General features: G+C 45.2%; 2 protein-coding genes across 3 annotated transcripts in view; both read left to right on the top strand.

The window, feature by feature from the left end:
* On the top strand, positions 1–5891 carry ftsj1 (FtsJ RNA 2'-O-methyltransferase 1). The gene is made up of 11 exons (XM_069719152.1): positions 1–38; positions 886–1012; positions 1268–1337; positions 1596–1722; positions 2416–2494; positions 2594–2646; positions 2723–2776; positions 3613–3715; positions 4035–4118; positions 4740–4843; positions 5305–5891. The coding sequence occupies exons 2-11, from the start codon at positions 892–894 to the stop codon at positions 5476–5478; spliced, it is 969 nt and encodes a 322-aa protein (XP_069575253.1). The 5' UTR covers positions 1–38; positions 886–891; the 3' UTR covers positions 5479–5891.
* Positions 5892–6509: 618 nt separating this feature from the next.
* Positions 6510–17490, top strand: part of LOC138633106 (bromodomain-containing protein 1-like) — a 13929-nt gene continuing 2948 nt past the window's right edge. Inside the window, exons 1-10 of one of the 2 annotated variants that reach the window (XM_069719144.1) lie at positions 6510–6828; positions 9110–10515; positions 11033–11189; positions 11286–11414; positions 11722–11850; positions 12591–12903; positions 13238–13987; positions 14121–14247; positions 14487–14617; positions 17477–17490. The exon at positions 17477–17490 is cut by the window's right edge and continues 81 nt beyond it. In XM_069719144.1, the coding sequence (XP_069575245.1) occupies positions 9128–10515; positions 11033–11189; positions 11286–11414; positions 11722–11850; positions 12591–12903; positions 13238–13987; positions 14121–14247; positions 14487–14617; positions 17477–17490 (3138 nt within the window). In that variant the 5' untranslated portion in view covers positions 6510–6828; positions 9110–9127. The remainder of the gene's footprint in view (positions 6829–9109; positions 10516–11032; positions 11190–11285; positions 11415–11721; positions 11851–12590; positions 12904–13237; positions 13988–14120; positions 14248–14486; positions 14618–17476) is intronic. The other variant, XM_069719145.1, reaches the window with a different exon arrangement.

The following is a 17490-nucleotide window of genomic DNA, read 5'->3' as shown; positions in this document are numbered from 1 at the left end:
GGTCCTTCTATCGTCAACACCGGAACAACACGTGAACAGTAAGTATATTACTTTGTAAATGCCTCATAAATTCGGTTTAGATTATACATTATATCATTGTTTTGCGTCTTGATGTTCAGTATAAACGTGTATATATATTCCAGAGACATACAGTAACCAAATATCAGACAACAAGCCCAGACAGCCACGAAATAGGTCCGTCTCCTTTGCAATCGATTAAAACAAATTCCGCTTAAAAACTGAATCGAATAAGGTTGGAAGGATAACAATGTTCACTGTTAATATCTGGTGCTCTTCAATTCGGCTAACAAAAATAAACCAAACTTTCCTAATTTAAAACAAATATTTATTGTAGTTGCTGGTTCACATGGTCGTTTGTCAGAGTGCAGTTTGGTTGGGACGCGCTGTCAGCAAAATGATGGATCCAGTGGATGGTTTAAAGGTTGTTGGGTTTTTTGTCACGTCGAAATAGCCATTTGCTTTCTCCCAGATATGAGGTAAATAGCATTAGATTTGTTATATATATATATATATATATATTTATTATTATTATTTTTTACATGTATTGGTTCATAATGGTTAAAGAAAAAAACAAGTGATACAATGATCAATACTCAACAGTGAGGAACTGCATTCCTAAAGTAACCTAGACATTAAGCTGCAATAATATCATGGTAGTAATGCCAGTGAATGAAGAGGGAACCGTGTCAATGTGTGCTGTCATGTTTATGGCCCTGTGTGTGTGTGTGTGTGTGTGTGTGTGTGTGTGTGTGTGTGTGTGTGTGTGTGTGTGTGTGTGTGTGTGTGCGTGCGTGCGTGCGTGTGTGTGTGTGTGTGTGCGTGTGTGTGTGTGTGTGTGTGTGTGTGTGTGTGTGTGTGTAAGAGGTCAGGATGGGTCGCTCCTCCAAAGACAAGCGGGACATTTACTACCGTCTGGCCAAAGAGGAGGGCTGGAGGGCGAGGAGCGCGTTCAAGTTGCTGCAGCTCGACCACGAGTTCAACCTGTTCACAGGTGAGACCCCACAGGACACCTGACATTTTTGGATTCATGATTAGGTATATCAAATGTAAAAAAAAATAACCTTTTACAAGGTCACCAGAACTGCCGGTATAACATCTTTAATCATTCAATTTAGGATTAATCATGACAAAAATAAATAGGAAATCATGCATTTGAGAATTTTTGTGCTTATTGGCATATAATTTCTCTATAGTCTGACTGATTGACGTCAACCACTTGTACTTTTTCTTTTCTTTTCTCTCCCAGGTGTAAACAGAGCTGTGGATCTCTGTGCTGCCCCCGGGAGCTGGAGTCAGGTCCTCAGTCGGAAACTCAGGTCGCCTCCTATTTCTTTTTTTCACGACTTTTATAAGTAATGATAATAGTTTTTTTTTTTTTTTTTTAACATATACTCACCTGAACAGCATGGCTTGGCTGCAATTTATGATTTTTTTTTTTTTTAATTATTATTATTTTTTTTTTATAAAACAATACATATAAGTTTTCAAATACTGAATTAAAAAACAGCAACAACAATGATCTTGATATGACCAAGAGTTAAATATTCATTAGATTTGCTTTTTTTCTCATGCAGAGGGAGGGAGGAGAAGGGTGAGAAGGGTGATAAGGGTGAGGGTGGTGAGGTGAAGATCGTGGCGGTGGACCTGCAGGCCATGGCTCCTCTGCCAGGAGTCACTCAGATCCAGGGAGACATCACCAAGGTGAGGAACTGATGAACACACGTGTAACTCTGAGCCTCTGCTGTAACCGAATGTAATAGCTACTTTTCAACCACAGGAACTTTAACCCAGGACTAGGAACTGTTTGAAGAACTCATTTCCTTTATTTCATCTTTCCTTTGATGGGCGGCACGGTGGTGCAGTGGTTAGCACTGTCGCCTCACAGCAAAAAGGTTCCCGGTTCGAATCCGGTCCTGGGCCTTTCTGTGCGGAGTTTGCATGTTCTCCCTGTGCTTGCGTGGGTTCTCTCCGGGTTCTCCGGAACCTAGCATCTAAAAACATGCACCTCAGGTCAGGTTACCTGGCGCCGTGCTGGTGGCAGCCTGTTGCAGCGGCTCCCCCCTGAGAGCCCCCCTGCTGTAGTGAAGACATTTCCCCTCGGGGATTAATAAAGTGAAAATAAAAACTAATTTCCTTTAACTGCATTTTCACTGCGAGCACCACGGTCTACATTAAGTTCTGGGGAGATGAATTTAACCCCCCAAAAAGTCCCTGCTCCATGGGGGGTACTGGCCAAAGTGTATATGCTGTTTGCAAGCCCAAAATCTCTACAACGAAGGTGTCGAATGGAAATGACCCATAGAGCAACAACAGCCACATTAACAGGTTGACATAAATCAGAATTATCCGTCCGGAGGTGCGTCACATGACCTGTGCTGTCTTAATTCCTCTCAGGTGTCGACGGCTCAGGAGATAATCCGTCACTTTGAGGGTCATCCGGCTGACCTGGTGGTGTGTGACGGAGCTCCAGACGGTGAGACGCTCACTTTTCCTGTCTGTCCTCACTTCTTCTTAAGCCTCTGCTGTCTCCCTGCTGTCTGTCTAATCTGTCTTCTCTGTTTGGTTTCTATAGTTACCGGGCTCCATGATGTGGATGAGTACATCCAGGCTCAGCTCCTGTTGGCCGTGAGTACACGGGCGCATGTACGTTCACCTGTCAGGTGTCACGTGATGTCCCGCTGACAGCTGTTTTGTCTCTCAGGCTCTGAACATCACCACTCACGTCCTGAAACCTGGAGGGACGTTTGTGGCCAAAGTGAGTCCAGCTTTTATTTATCTGATTTACTTCTTATGTCCGAGTATGTAGATGTTTACATGCTTTAACGTTAAGACGTCTCCAGGAAGGTGTTAGGATAATTACAGATGTTCACAGAAATAATTATATACTTGAAAAGTTAGCCACCTGAACCCCCAGGGCTAACGCTGAATGCAGACTTGTGTTTCGTTGGTAACAGACAGTGACACCTTCTGGCAAAAAAGGAGGAAAACATGGCTCATGATTTGTGGTTTGCTGATAATTTTGTGAAGCAATAAAAAATACTTTATGGTAGCCATAAATCATAACATCTTTTTTTATTTTTGTTTCATTGCATTTTTTGCTTAATTTTCCCAGTAAAATATCTGTAACTGAAATTCTTCAAGGAGGCAGAAGTTTTGAGCCGTTCGATATGGTCGTCTGGTCAACTGGTTTTTTTTTTGTGTCTGAAATATCTTAATTTACCAAAATTTACAATATATTAGTCCCACTAAACATAGTCCAAAGTGCTGTACAGTTTTGTGCAACAGATAATTGCAGATGTCCAACAAAAGTGTGGCTGTTGTGGAACCTGCCGCAGTTTGCAGCAGGTAAAAACTGCTGGTGGTGGAAAATGTTGTTTTATTTAATCCGTACAAAGACCAAAGTGTGAAAACAGCAGTTCACCAGTTTATGAAGGCCTATTTTTTTGTTTTTTTGATCATTCAGGATCAAATATTTGCAGTAATTACCACAGTGTAAATAACACCTAATGCAACGGTGCACTGTGGGATGTGGGAACGTCGTGTCTCTGAGATGGGCCTCCATTAACCCACGTTCTGTTCTGCGTGTCTCAGATCTTCCGAGGCAAAGATGTGACGCTGCTGTACTCTCAGCTGAAGATCTTCTTCAGCGGTGTGACCTGCGCCAAACCTCGCAGCAGTAGGAACTCCAGCATCGGTGAGTCGCCTCCACCAATCACACGGCTCCAATGGGAGACAAACCCAGACCCCCAGCCTGTGTGGTTATTGTTTGTATGTAAGAGTTTTGTAATAATTGTGTATTTCTGTCTCAACAATATTCTTATCCAGACACTCTTATACTAAATGTTCTGTCAAATTTGAAGATTGAATAGTTTCCCGACCTTATAAAAGCTGGAGGTAAATGCCCTCCAGTGGCTGGCTGGTTTTCGTCCTTGTCTTTACGCGATAGATTTACTTTAACAATTTTGCAGGAAGTGTGTTGACAAATATCACAAATCGTCCGTCTGTCTGTGCAGAGGCCTTTGTGGTTTGTCAGAACTACTCGCCGCCCGAAGGTTACGTCCCCAACATGTCCAACCCTCTGCTGGATCACTCCTACGGTAACTATGAGACCCGTTTCCACATCTGGAATCTTTATCTTTGGCATGAGATCCAAAGAAAGTAAAACGGATTACAATAACAGAACCGGTGGAGCATTCAGACCAACATCTGGAGATGGTGAATGACGGCAGCAGCAACACTTCCCGTCACCTGAGACGCAACATGTTTGTTCGCAAACCGAATCAGCTTGGAAATATCTCATCTGCTTTCAGTAGGACAGGCGTGAATTAGTGCATCTTAGTTGCATTTTTTGCTTTTCGAGTTTAAAGGACAAAAACAGTATCCCACAGGCTATTAAAGGTTCAAACCTGCGTTTATTGGTAAAGGAAAAGCAGGTAGAGAAAATTTCACGTAAATCGACACAGCAAGTCAGTCACACCACTGTATCTTTCTGATGTTTGTTAGCATTACCTAATACAAGCCGGTGATACCAGACCCAGTAGGAGTGTAAGAGCAGAACCCCTGAATGTGCTGCGCTAAAAACAAGAGAAGATTTCTATTTAGAGTCTTATTTGTCATTTCTTCTCTCAACAGTTTTATAGTCTCGATTTAACTTTTGAATAATCACATCTGTTGTCTGTATCTTTATCTCTGTCTTGCTTCTGGTTTCGGTCCTTCAGATGTGGACTTCAACCAGTTAGAGGGTCCGAACCGGCTCATCGTTCCCTTCTTGGCATGCGGTGACCTCAGTGCTTTCGACTCAGACAGAACCTACCCTCTGCAGGTGAGGAAAACAAACAAGGTTCACGTATATATAAAACCAAGTTCAGCCATTTTGTAAAATCATTTTCATGTTTGTATTCTAATTTCAGTTTGATTGTACCATTCTTTATTTAATTTCACTATGAAATTGAATCCATAAATGTCTTTTTTTTTTCTTCTTTTTTTGTTGTTATTATTTCTTGTTTAAGGACTTTTTAAAAGGATGTCTGGAATAATATTTATGGGCAAATAATCGAATGCAGCACTATTCTTTACTCTTGAAATTGACAGCAAATCAGTCAAGTGGATTTCTGGCTAAAAAAAAAAAAACACCTCAATTTAGAATTGAAAGAAAAGTGTTTAAGGTGTTTTCAAGGGTAAATTGAGGATGAATGTATTCACATTTCAACCTGATTCATGTACTGTAGTTACTATCTCTTTGGCATCATCTTTCTCTCAACTGTTTTCTTGCTTTTCTTTCAGCTGGATTCTGGTAAAGAGTACCAGTACACCCCTCCCACCCAGCCGCCCATACGCCCACCCTATCAACAGGCCTGCCATCTTCGCAAAAACAACCTGCTGGCCAGGGAAGACGGTCCGTCCGTCTCTTCTGACCAGAGCCAAGATGAGCCGCAGCCACAGGCCGAGTCCACCTGATCCGTGTCGCTGCTGCTCATTGGTGGAGGAAAAAAAAGTGAGGAAGGACAGAATTACCAACAACGGAACAATGCTTTCCTGTTAGATAAGAAGATGAGTGTCAGCCTCATCTCTGTGCATCCTGTAACTGTGATCACTCAGCCAGACTAAACATTTCTTGGACCATCTTGGCTGTACTAGATGGTTTTCCAAGCAGATAAGTATGTATTTTTATTGGTTTGTCTGATTTTATGTAGAGTTCTTGAAACTGATCTCTTCATCCATCGCTTAGGGAAAAAAGTGTATTTTTTTTAGAACTAAAGGTCATTTCATCGAGGCAAACCCACATGTGGTTTTTATTTGAATACTTATTAAACTGTAAATTATGTTGTGTTGTTGTTGTTTTTTGGAAATAAACTTCTCATTTAATATTTGATGCTTCTAGCTGTTGGTTATTTTTCCAACTGAGATTCTTACTGGATGACTAAAAAAGACTATATTTTCAACGCACTACTCTACATTTACACAGGAATATTCACTCAAACAACAATGTTTTATTCTTTTTGTTATTCTTGTTCACAGTGTTTGTGTGCTGACTCAAAACCCCAAATTATTGATGCTACTAACAATCGTTTGTCTTCGTAGCCTGATGCAAACTTATTTCTGTGCCCTAGAACTTTATTTTTCTCCAAAAACTATTTCCACCTGTTTGCATATTAATCCGCCACTGAAAATAGTCCGCAGCAAACGCCTTATTACCTCCCGTTTGCATAGCGTTTGCAAAAATTAAAGTGGTCAGTATTTTTGGTAATTGATCTTTTATCTATACCCCTTTGTTTACATATTTATGCCTACATTTGGACTATAATGTTATCATATATATATATATATATATATATATATATATATATATATATATATATATATATATATATATATATATATATATATCCCATGCATTGGGAATGTCAGCGGAAGGATTATTTGTTGGGGAGTATTCTCACCCCCGAAAAAAACGAAGCCTTAAGCAACTTCCTGGTTTTCGCATTACGTGATGACGCCACGACGTAACGACTCACACAACCGCATTGTTGTGGGGGAAGAGAAGCTCTGGCAGCCGCTGAGCTCCTGCCACTTCCAACTGCTTTTCCACAGTCCTCACGATCGTCTGTTCATCCCTATGTGCGAGAACTGAAGCCGGCTCCGTCGCCCTGGATACCCGTCGGTCACGGTCAGGTTTTACTCGGTTCAGCGCGAGTCGCGGCCGCCGTTGGACGAGCGGACTGGATGTGGATTTAACTGCCGCTCCGCTCTGCAGGCCGCACCGCCATTGCTGCTGTTTTTATAAGCTGAATTCGTGAAAATACCGAGGTAAGTTTCGCTTTACTCTCTCCCCACCTCTTACACATTCAACTCCTGCAGCCTCGACAGGTTAAAACTCAAAAGTACCCGTGCTGCTCTGAAGAAAAGCCAACTTTTTTAATTGAGGTAGTTTCTTGTTGTGCTGGTCGCCATATTTCCTCCCCCCTCCTCCAGTTAGTGGAGTGCTAGCAGGCTAACGTTAGCTGGGGTTGTGGACGGAGTGTCCTCCTGCGGTTAACCAGCGGGCAGGGAGGTCGCCACCTGTTTGGTGGGCACCTCGGCTCGTCTTTTCTTGCAACATGCCCGTGTTCAGTTGGTAACGTCAAAGCAGGTTCGACTGAATCCAGAAAGGACCGTTATAGTTCGGTTCCTCCGAGCTGACGTTAGAGGTGGCTAGCAGACAGTTCAGCTCAGAGCCTGAAGCTGCTGCTGGTGTTTGGCCGATGTCATTCAGCAACAAACCGGCTCTGGGTGGCTTTGAGTCCGGCTCGCTGGAGTCGTCGTGGAGGCGTGCTGCTCCCCGTACATGTCTTTCATTCATCCAGTGGACGTCATGTTTCCGCCCCCCTGGACTGGTTCAGCAGCGTGTCGATCTGACACGATTAAAGGTGCACAAACACACGAGTGGAAAGCTGCTCTCTGAACTTCATGTGTCCTTGTCGAAGCCCTGCGAGGACACACGTGTGCTGAATGCTTGGGGGTTTCAGATCAGGGGGTTGTTAGCGTTTGTTTTCAGAATCAGAACCAGCTTTATGGGCCAGGTATGTTTACACATACGAGGAGGAGCTCGACTCCGGTTGTAGCTTCTCTCTCTGTGCAAAAAACAGACAGACATAAATACACATTCAGAACAAATAGACAGATATATATACAGCTAAGAAACAAGATATATATACACCTAAGCCATGGTGCTGATGCGGTTGGGTGTCGTGCAACACGTCCAGTGATGTTGAAGATGGTACGTGTTGAGCAGAGTGACGGCCTGCAGATAAATGAAAACTCTTTATAGCTACACGCATTGCACAATGTAAATGTACACGACAGCATGTAAACAGAAGGTCTAACTCTTCAACTGTGGAGACAGTAGACATCCTTTGGCAGAAGGTATTTGCTGTGTTACGGACTGGACTGTTGGATAGACAGAGCTACAGTTTTTGAAGATACCGGCATCAACTCTGGGAACATTTTTTATGGAAATTTCACTCTTTCCAGAGTCTTTTCTTAGGTTTTAAGTTAGTGTCACAGTCATTTTCAGAATTCACCAGATATTACCAGCGGCCCTCTATTATGCCTTTAACTATTCAATTCTTATATCTACATTGATGATTTAATTACTGATATCTGATAATCAAAAATTCTCATTGTGCAAATATTTTGTGAAAGTATCAATAGTCATTCCTACAATATTGTTACACTATAAAAATAGAGGTGTTCGGTCAAATACTGTATATTGTGACATTCAGCTAAATGTAACGCTCAGGCAGTAGCCACACAACAAACACGGTTAACACCCAATATTACCTGGAGACAAACATCTTTATTTAACATAGATGCATTTAGCAGTTTGGCATCTTTTGTAATTGAAGACAAATGATTTAAAAATGTTAATTGTTCCCGAATACAAGTGTTTAAAATAGCTTCGGTGTCCACAACTATTCCAGTTTACATTACCCGGCCCGAGTGTAGTCGGGACATTTGCATAGCATCAGCATCACCAAACGGATGTTGGAAAACATTTCTGTGGGCACCACATGTTACTTCGCTGTACCAGATGACAGACGCTGTATTTGTAATAAACTGTATGGATTTATGTTGCTAGTTGCCTAAAATAATTCATGCTCCGTTGTGTTACGAGCCTGGTGGTTAACCTTTTCGATGAATTAGATCATGTACCCCCCCCCCCCCCCCCCCCTCTGTAGGAAAGTGTGTGGTGGTTTACCAGTCAGGTGTGCACACGTATACATGTTGCTTATAAGCAGCTCAGAGAAATCCTTCACGCTTCTTTCAACGGGGCCTTTGGAACAATGTGAAACACGAACTACACAGATGCTGACATGCTGACATTCCTGTGTAAACAACTTAACTGCCCAACATCATCACTACAAGGCAGCATTGGGGGTTAAGACTGCTAATCATTGGTTCAGTTAGATCCAAAACGTCCTGCTGGGTGTGTTAGTTGTTCCACAGGGCCAGTTGATGACATGAAAATCTAATGTCGTTCAGCAGTTGCTGCCACCACATTACATCTGTGTGTCGTTGACTCTTGTTGTTTAATTTCTATGGTTTTCAGGGTCCTCACAGCGTCAACATGAAGAAGAAATGTCGAAATCAGCGCCCGGCGGTGCTCAAGAGGGATTCTTCTCCGATCAAGCCGTCGCCCAACCGGGAGACGCTGACGTACGCGCAGGCTCAGCGAATAGTGGAGCTGGAGGTGGACGGCCGGGTGCACCGACTCAGCATCTACGACAAGCTGGACGTCATCTCCGACGATGACCCCACGGCGCAGGAGATCATGGAGTGTAACAGCAACAAGGAGAACAACGAGAAGCCCCAGCAGGTCCTGGTGCGCTCTGTGCGCCTCAAAAACAACCAGCAGAAAAAGAACGCAGCACTTATAGCTTCGCACGCCGGCAGCGCCACCCACGGCAGCGCCACCCACGGCAGCACCGGCGGCCTGCTGGAGCCGAAGGTTAGAACTGTTGAATACAATCTGCCGGTGGTGCCGAGACGGCCGGCGGCTTATTATAAATACACTGAGAGGACAGCGGAGGAGCTGGATGAGGAGGTGGAGTACGACATGGATGAGGAAGACTACGCCTGGCTGGATGTCATTAACGAGAAAAGGAAGAGCGAGGGTATCAGCCAGGTGTCGCACAACCTGTTTGAGTTCCTCATGGACCGCTTTGAGAAGGAGTCGTACTTGGCCACGCAGGGCCAGAGCGACCTGCGGTCGCTGGTGGACGAGGACGCTGTCTGCTGCATCTGCATGGACGGAGACGGAGCCGACAGCAACGTCATCCTCTTTTGCGACTCCTGCAACATCGCCGTGCACCAGGAGTGCTACGGCGTGCCTTACATCCCCGAGGGCCAGTGGCTGTGCCGCCACTGCCTGCAGTGTCCGTCGCGGCCGGCCGAGTGCGTCTTCTGCCCCAACCGAGGAGGAGCCCTGAAGAAGACGGACGACGACCGCTGGGGCCACGTGGCGTGCGCTCTGTGGGTGCCCGAGGTCGGCTTCTCGGACACGGTTTTCATCGAGCCCATCGACGGCGTCCGCAACATCCCGCCCGCTCGCTGGAAGCTCACCTGCTACCTGTGTAAGGAGAAAGGTGCCGGAGCGTGCATCCAATGCGACAAGATCAACTGTTACACCGCCTTCCACGTCAGCTGCGCCCAGAAGGCCGGCCTCTACATGAGGATGGAGCCGGTCAAAGAGGTGACTGCGTCCGGAGCCGCCAACTTCTCTGTGAAGAAGACGGCCTACTGCTGCAGCCACACGCCTAAAGGCTGCGACCGCCCGCCGCTCAACATCTACGAGGAGCCGCATCCCAAAAACGGAGCGTGCCACAAGAGGGCCGACAAGAGGGAGAAAGCCCAAACCAAGGGATGGCAGAAGAAAAAGAGCAGGAGAGCAGAGCCTGAACCGGAACCAGAACCAGAGACCCCAAACAACTCTGGGCCCAGTATCACTGCATCAAGGTAAGCTGGCCACCAAGACTCATGATATCCATAATTACGTCCGCTTTTGTCTTTCTTCAATTTGAACTTAAACTCTTTGTAACTCCTGATTTTAGAAGTGTAGTTTCTGAGGTTGTCAACTGAAAAATAAAGAAAAAAATAACCACAATGGAATCCTGGAAATAGCTAATATTGAAGGCGCGACACACAATAAGGATTTTTTTTTTTTATCAACAACAGAAGATCCACTCATCACATCAAGTTTTTGCTGTTTTGTTTTGTCACTGTTTCACATTAAATCTATCAGTAAGAATGATGTTCGTCCGTGATGTTAACATGCAAGATGTTAATATGTAAGATCCCGGAACAAGGTGACATCACAACAAAGGAGTCTGACGATGTACAGATTACAACCTGTTACGGACATAAAGACGCAGACTAGAAAACGTGAAGCTTTAGAACGAAGATTACATAAATTCATTTGCTAATATCTCCCTCTCCTTCTTATTTTTATTTTTTTTATTTTTATGCGGATCAGTTTCGACACCATCCTGAACCAGGTGTCGGTTCAGAGGAAGCGTCAGTTTGTCGAGCGGGTGCTGAGCTACTGGGTGCTGAAGAGGCAGTCGAGGAACAACGTGCCGCTGATCCGCCGGTTACAGGCCAACCCGCAGCCGCCCAAAGCCAAGCAGATGGTCAGTGCTGCGAACACGCGTAGCCTCGAGACCGCAGAGCGTCGCCCCTTTGGCGTGGTTCTCGTTACCGAACGGAAGCTTGTGTTTCCCTCGCAGGACCGCAAGGAGACCAACCAGGCGCTGAAAGAGCAGCTGAAGGAGTGGCACCGCCTCCGCCACGACCTGGAGCGAGCCCGCCTGCTGCTGGAGCTCATCAGGAAACGAGAGAAGCTGAAAAGGGAGGAGGTAGAGTTCTTTCAATATTTACTACTTCTCCTAAAGCTGCAAAGTTTCACATGAAACCTGTAAATAAATTGCATCAGGTTTCCTGTCTGGGCATGTGGTATATAGGGGGGGGGGGTCATATGGGGGTACAGCTTCTGTGTTACACTTTAATGGCTTGATCAGTAGCTTCCTTTGCTGCTTTTGGTAGGTGCAGGCAGGGTACGTATACAAATAAAATGCGGATTATTTTGGTCCGATTTTTAGCAGTTTGGGGTTGATCGCGCCTTGCTGCTGCACTGAAGTTGTCTGAAATGTCTTCTCCTTTCAGATGAAGCTACAGCAGTCGATGCTGGAGGTCCAGCTGACCCCCTTCAACATCCTGCTGAGAGCTGTGCTCAGTCAGCTGCAAGAGAAGGACCAGTACAGCATCTTCGCTCAGCCCGTCAACATCAAGGAGGTCTGCAAGCATCTGTTCGTTCGATGGCAATTTAAGCCGTCGGAGCCCTGGGTTTATTTTCAGGGTCATTTCACTACCATCCTTTCATCTCGGTCATAGTCGGTGCAAACCATTCATGCTATATCTCGTGGGTGTTTTTTCAGGACAGTCCAGGCTAACCAGATCTTTCATTATTTTAATTTGAAAATACTTTGAGTTTGTTGTGTTTACAGCCTTTATATCAAGGAACAAAAACATTGTTGTCTTGATGGAATTGTTCTGTTTTTAACTGTTATTATTTTTTTGTTTTCATTCAAAAAGGGATGTAATGTTGTTGGAGACAGTACAGAGGTCAGCTGTGATTTCAAAGTTGGTTTAGCTAATCACGCTTTGACGTACAGAGAAACGCTAAGTATCATCAGAAGTTCTGCTGTTTATTTTTGTCATGCAGTATGTTGAGAAGGGATCAAGGCTTTTGGAATTATTCAGTTAAGAGTAGCGACGGTGCCAGACGAGGCACCGACAATCTGCATCTCTCTGTGCTGAATACTCGCTGCACTATTCAACTCTTTACTGAACAGTCCCTGAACCACAAACAGAAACATATAAATACCTCCGTGCTGTAAAGGAACTAGAATGATGAGCATCTGTTTTCTGACATTTCTACCATATCTCACAGCCCTCGTCACGTCAATAACGAAATCAAAACTCTTCCCAAACCGTCCACAAACCTCTGATGCGTCTCCTCTGTCCCCCTGCAGGTCCCCGACTACCTGGACCACATCAAGAACCCGATGGACTTCTCCACCATGAGGAAATGCATCGACGCTCACAGCTACAGGAGCCTGGAGGAGTTCGAGGCCGACTTCGACCTCATGATTGCCAACTGCCTGTCGTACAACGCCAAGGACACGTTCTTCTACAAGGCGGCTCAGCGGATGCAGGACCACGGAGGAGCCATCCTTCGCAGGGCCCGCAGAGAGGCCGAGAGGATCGGCTTGGACTTCCCCAGCGGGTTGCATCTTCCCCGTGCCCCGAAGGTGGAGACCCCTCCCCCTTTCTGCTGGGAGGACGGTAAGCGGATTGATGTTTAAGGAGCATTAAATCTATTCAAGAAAAAAAGTCATTTCTCCGGTAAAATCTCCCAACACGATATTATTGTGATTATTTAAAAAAAAAATGTTTTAACTGCGGGTCTGAAGCAGCTTTAACTTTTAAACTTTTGAAGTTTTACAAACACAAATTGCAACTAACGGATTCATCAGGACATGAGTCAAGACAACTGTCACACACTGAAAGTTGTTTAATTGTTACTCGATGTATTTCGTTTTTGACAACGATTGAATTGTTTTGTCGATCCGTAAGTGCTGGAGTGATGTCACAGCCTGTGACCGTCTGTCTTTCTCAGTGGACCGCCTCCTAAGCCCCACCTACCGTCAGCGGACCCCTCTGGAGGATCAGCTGAAGGAGCTCCTGGAGAAGTTGGACCTGAGCACGGCCATGAGGAGCAGTCCGTCCCGCAGCAAGAGGCTCAAACTGCTCAAGAAGACCATCATGGAAGTCCGCAGCGAGATAAGTCTAAAGAAGTCCCTCCCACCGTCGCCGCCCTCCGGCCTGGATCCCGGAGGCACCGAGGCGGAGGAGAAACCACCACCTGGACCCCCATCGAAACCCTGCACGCCACCGGAGGACAAGTCTTTACCTCCGCCAACATTAGAGCTTTTAACCTCGCCGTCCCAGCTCGACACCTCGCCCAGCGACCTGGAGCCGCCCTCTCTAAACCCCGTCAAACCCTTTTTGGACCAGACTCCCATGGAGCTCGACGACAGCACCAACACATCTACCTCAGAGTCCCCGGACACCCCCAACGGGCACATCCCGCACTCGCTGCTTCCCAACGGCGACGTCCACACGGACGCCTCCGGCGCCTGCAACCGGCGGTCGAATGTCCTCTTCCGCAAGTCCAAGAGCGCCAGCCCGCAGAAACCTCCCAAGAACCAAGAGTCTTCTGCGTCACCGCCGCCGCTGGGCGCTAAAACCTTCCTGTCGGTGGTGATTCCTCGATTGGAGACGCTCCTCCTGCCGAAGAAAAGAACCCGCAGCAGCAGCGCTGACGGTGAGGAGGACGAGGAGTCACCCATCAAACGCCTCGGCACGGGTAACAGAAATCAGCCGTCAGCGTTCACTTCCAACCTAAATCACCCTGGCGACAAAACATACTCTTTTGCTGTTGTTGTTGCTGTTGCTGTTTACCTGCAGCGACAAACTTCCTGTATTTTTTTCCTCCTCAGGAATAGCGAATGGTTTTGTGGTGGAGGAGGAGGCGGTCGCACCGTCTCCCCGCCTGCTGGAGCCTCGCCGTCGCTGCGCCTCAGAGTCGAGCATCTCCTCGAGCGGGAGCATCCTCTGTGGCACGAGGTGAGTTCATGAAGAGAATAATACAGACCCCCACGCCCTCCCCCAATCAATGGTCAGTAATCAAAGGAGAGTTACAAGTTTTTGACACACACACACACACACACACACACACACACACACACACACACACACACACACACACACACACACACACACACACACACACACACACACACACACAAACACGAGTGTATCTTGAAAACATTATCCTCATTCAGCTTTCCTCTTTTGTCTTTCAGCACCGTCATCGTATCGAAAAGCGGCAAAGGGCGACCGGCGGCGGCTCGACGAAGCACCGTGGATGACAAAAGCACTCTGGTGACCTGCATCGAGAACGGAGAGTTACCCAAAGCTGCCAAGATCCCCCCAGGTGAGCAAATCTGAGTCATCAGCGAGTTTCTGATGAGTGTGCATGAAACGGCATGGCAGCTCTCACCTCTGTCTCCTGAAGACATTTAATAAATCTATTTTCAGTCTTACTAATACTCTTCATGTGCCAGCATGCATCTGCTGGTTTTTTTTTGGTTTTTTTTTTTTTATTTCCTGCTTACCTGTTACATGCCTACTTTTTCTACTGACCCACCTTTGTGACAATGAGAGAAGTTGTAGTTTTAGTTGTTAAAAGTCCTTAAAAAGGAACCCTTGAAATGGGAATTTACAGAACCAGCAACTCGTCAGTTATGGACCAAACAGGTTCAACTGAGGCTCAGGGACTCGAGGATCCTGAAATGAAGTCCACAGTGACTCGAACTGCAGGTTCAGTCTCAAATGAAGGAAGAAAACCACAATGACAAACCTCTGATGAACGATGTGGAAGTGAAGTGAAGGCTGTTATTTTTTTCTGTGGGTTCAGATTGAATTCTGGGTTTATACCAAGGCCGCAAACAATATCCAATCAGCGACTTTGAATTTCAGCTGATGGTGATTATCTTTTTGTTTTACTTATTTAATGGCACTATTAATTGTTATTGACAACATTACTTCAAGTGAGCAGTGCATTTGTATGATACCAGCCTTGTGCGTGTGTGTGTGCGTGTGTGTGTGTGTGTGTGTGTGTGCGTGTGTGTCTCACCGTTTGGACCGGTTTGTGTTTAATGTTTATTTATTTAGATCCATGAAAAAATAGTATCAGGAATGACATGATTATTTGGGTGTTCAACATAACATTTTTCAGAGTTTTAATTCAATTCAATTTTATTTATATAGCCCCAAATCACAAGACTCTGCCTCGACCGGTTGGGGTGAGAGGAGAGCAGAGAGAGAAAAGGACAGCATAGAGATCCAACACATGCAATGTTGGTGGGGCCGACAATCACAGGGCAGAGACATGCAGCTCCATGGCGGGACATCTGCAAAAGAAAAAACAGAAACTACGTGAGCGAGGGAACTGAATGGAGACAACAGACAATAAGCAAAAACTATGGGAGAGAAAAAGCATAAAGTTAATGAGATGTGATGGTGAGATATGACTTATAGAGAGTGAAAGAGTGAAAGAGTGAGAGGAAAGAAGCTCAGGGCATCACGAGGTCCCCCAGCAGCCTCGGCCTATAACAGCATAACTAAGGGTTGGTTCAGGTCTACCCGAGCCAGCCCTAACTATAGGCTTTATCAAGAAGGAACTGTTGGAGTCTAATCTTAAAGCTAGAGAGGGTTTCTGCCCCTCCAACACAAACTGGGAGCTGGTTGGTTCCACAGGGGAGGAGCCTGAAAACTGAAGCTCCGCCTCCCATTCTACTTCTGGAAACTCTGGGAACCACAAGTAGACCAGCGTACTGAGAGCAAAGTGCTCCGCTGGGATTATATGGTTCTATAAGATCTCTGAGATATGATGGAGCCTGGTCATGTAGGGCTTTGTAAGTCATCAAGAGAATTTTAAATTCTATTCTTGATTTCACAGGAAGCCAGTGAAGAGAAGCTAAAACTGGAGAAATATGATCTCTCTTGTTAAATCCCGTCAGTACTCTTGCTGCAGCATTTTGGATCAGCTGCAGGGTTTTTAATGAGTAATTTGGACATCCTAACAACAAGGAATTACAACAATCCAACCTGGAAGTAACAAATGCATAAATTAGCTTTCCTGCGTCACGCTAAGGAAGGATTTTCCTGATTTTATTAATATTACGTAGATGAAAGAAGGCAGTTCTGGAGATTTGCTTTATATGGTGGCTAAAGGACAAATACTGGCCCCTCGTATATTTGTACTTGCCCACCAGCTAAAAACGTAATAATTACATAATTTTCCTGATTTATTATACACAATTATTTGAATTAATTAACTTGAAAAGAGGGAAATAAGGTAATGTAAGATTTCCTGAAGGTAAAACGGGGGTATGAAGAGCAGGTCTGTCGGTGTGCTTACAATAAGGTTGCTCCTTCAGTCTGTCTCGACACATTTCAGGGCACTGAAGCTCGTCTTGGCAGGAAATCACCAGCAAACTGTACAAGCATATATGTTGTTTATTTATTTTTTTAAACCCAGGATTAATGTTGCTTCTAGAGAAGTAGAAAGCCTCTTCTTTCTTCCTGCAACCGTGTGTCTTTCTGTAGTGGACATGTTTTTGGAGAACAGACATCTCATTTTCAATCATCCTCCCAACGTGTATTGTTTTATTAAAAAAAACAATGACATAATCTTAAAAGCATGCTCACATTAAAGACTCTTGATTGGCCGTCCACTCAAGTTGCCCTGCGTGAAGTTGTACCGGGCCATCGGTTACGTTGACAGTTAAACATAATCTAAGCAAACATGTAGATACGCATAAAACAAGGTCCATTACTAGTTAACGAATGTCCTGCAGGACCTCAATACGCTACAACCAAATATACAGAACGGCCCATTCTACAAATACAAAAAAAAACCAACACATATTTCCTCATACGGATGTTATGAGTATAATACTTTGGCTCTGATCCGGGTCTTTTTTTTAATTTGCTATCTGCTAATAGTTATTCGCACAGTTTAGAGAGGTATGTGACATGTTGGAATAACAGCGGAGGCTTTCTACTTTGCCACCCCGTATTATCCCTCAAAGTCCCTAATCAAATACGGATGTTCCTAATTCCAAAATCTTGAGTTTTATCATCTTAAATTGCGGCTGTGTGCGTGTCCTCTCTGGCGTGCTTGGACGTGTGTTGTCATCACCTCTTGTGTGCGTGGCCGTGTGTTCAGACTGGTTGTGTTCTCTGTTGCAGTGAATCCTTCATAACTTGCTTGTCGTTGTTCCTGTAGAGGTGTGGAAGCCC

This window comes from Brachyistius frenatus, unplaced genomic scaffold (assembly GCF_029030835.1).
Source record: "Brachyistius frenatus isolate BFR_SWC_R1_liver_20210118 unplaced genomic scaffold, ASM2903083v1 Contig_208, whole genome shotgun sequence".
NCBI classification, from domain to species: domain Eukaryota; kingdom Metazoa; phylum Chordata; class Actinopteri; family Embiotocidae; genus Brachyistius; species Brachyistius frenatus.
Note: the sequence above shows the minus strand (reverse complement) of the source record. Positions and strands in the feature narration are given on the sequence as shown.

Coding starts and splice junctions, on each gene's coding strand:
- ftsj1 (XM_069719152.1), top strand. CDS start 892: ATGGGTCGCTCCTCCAAAGACAAGCGGGACATTTACTACCGTCTGGCC. Junction 4,119..4,739: donor TCTGCTGGATCACTCCTACG/GTAACTATGAGA, acceptor TCGGTCCTTCAG/ATGTGGACTTCAACCAGTTA. Junction 4,844..5,304: donor ACAGAACCTACCCTCTGCAG/GTGAGGAAAACA, acceptor CTTTTCTTTCAG/CTGGATTCTGGTAAAGAGTA.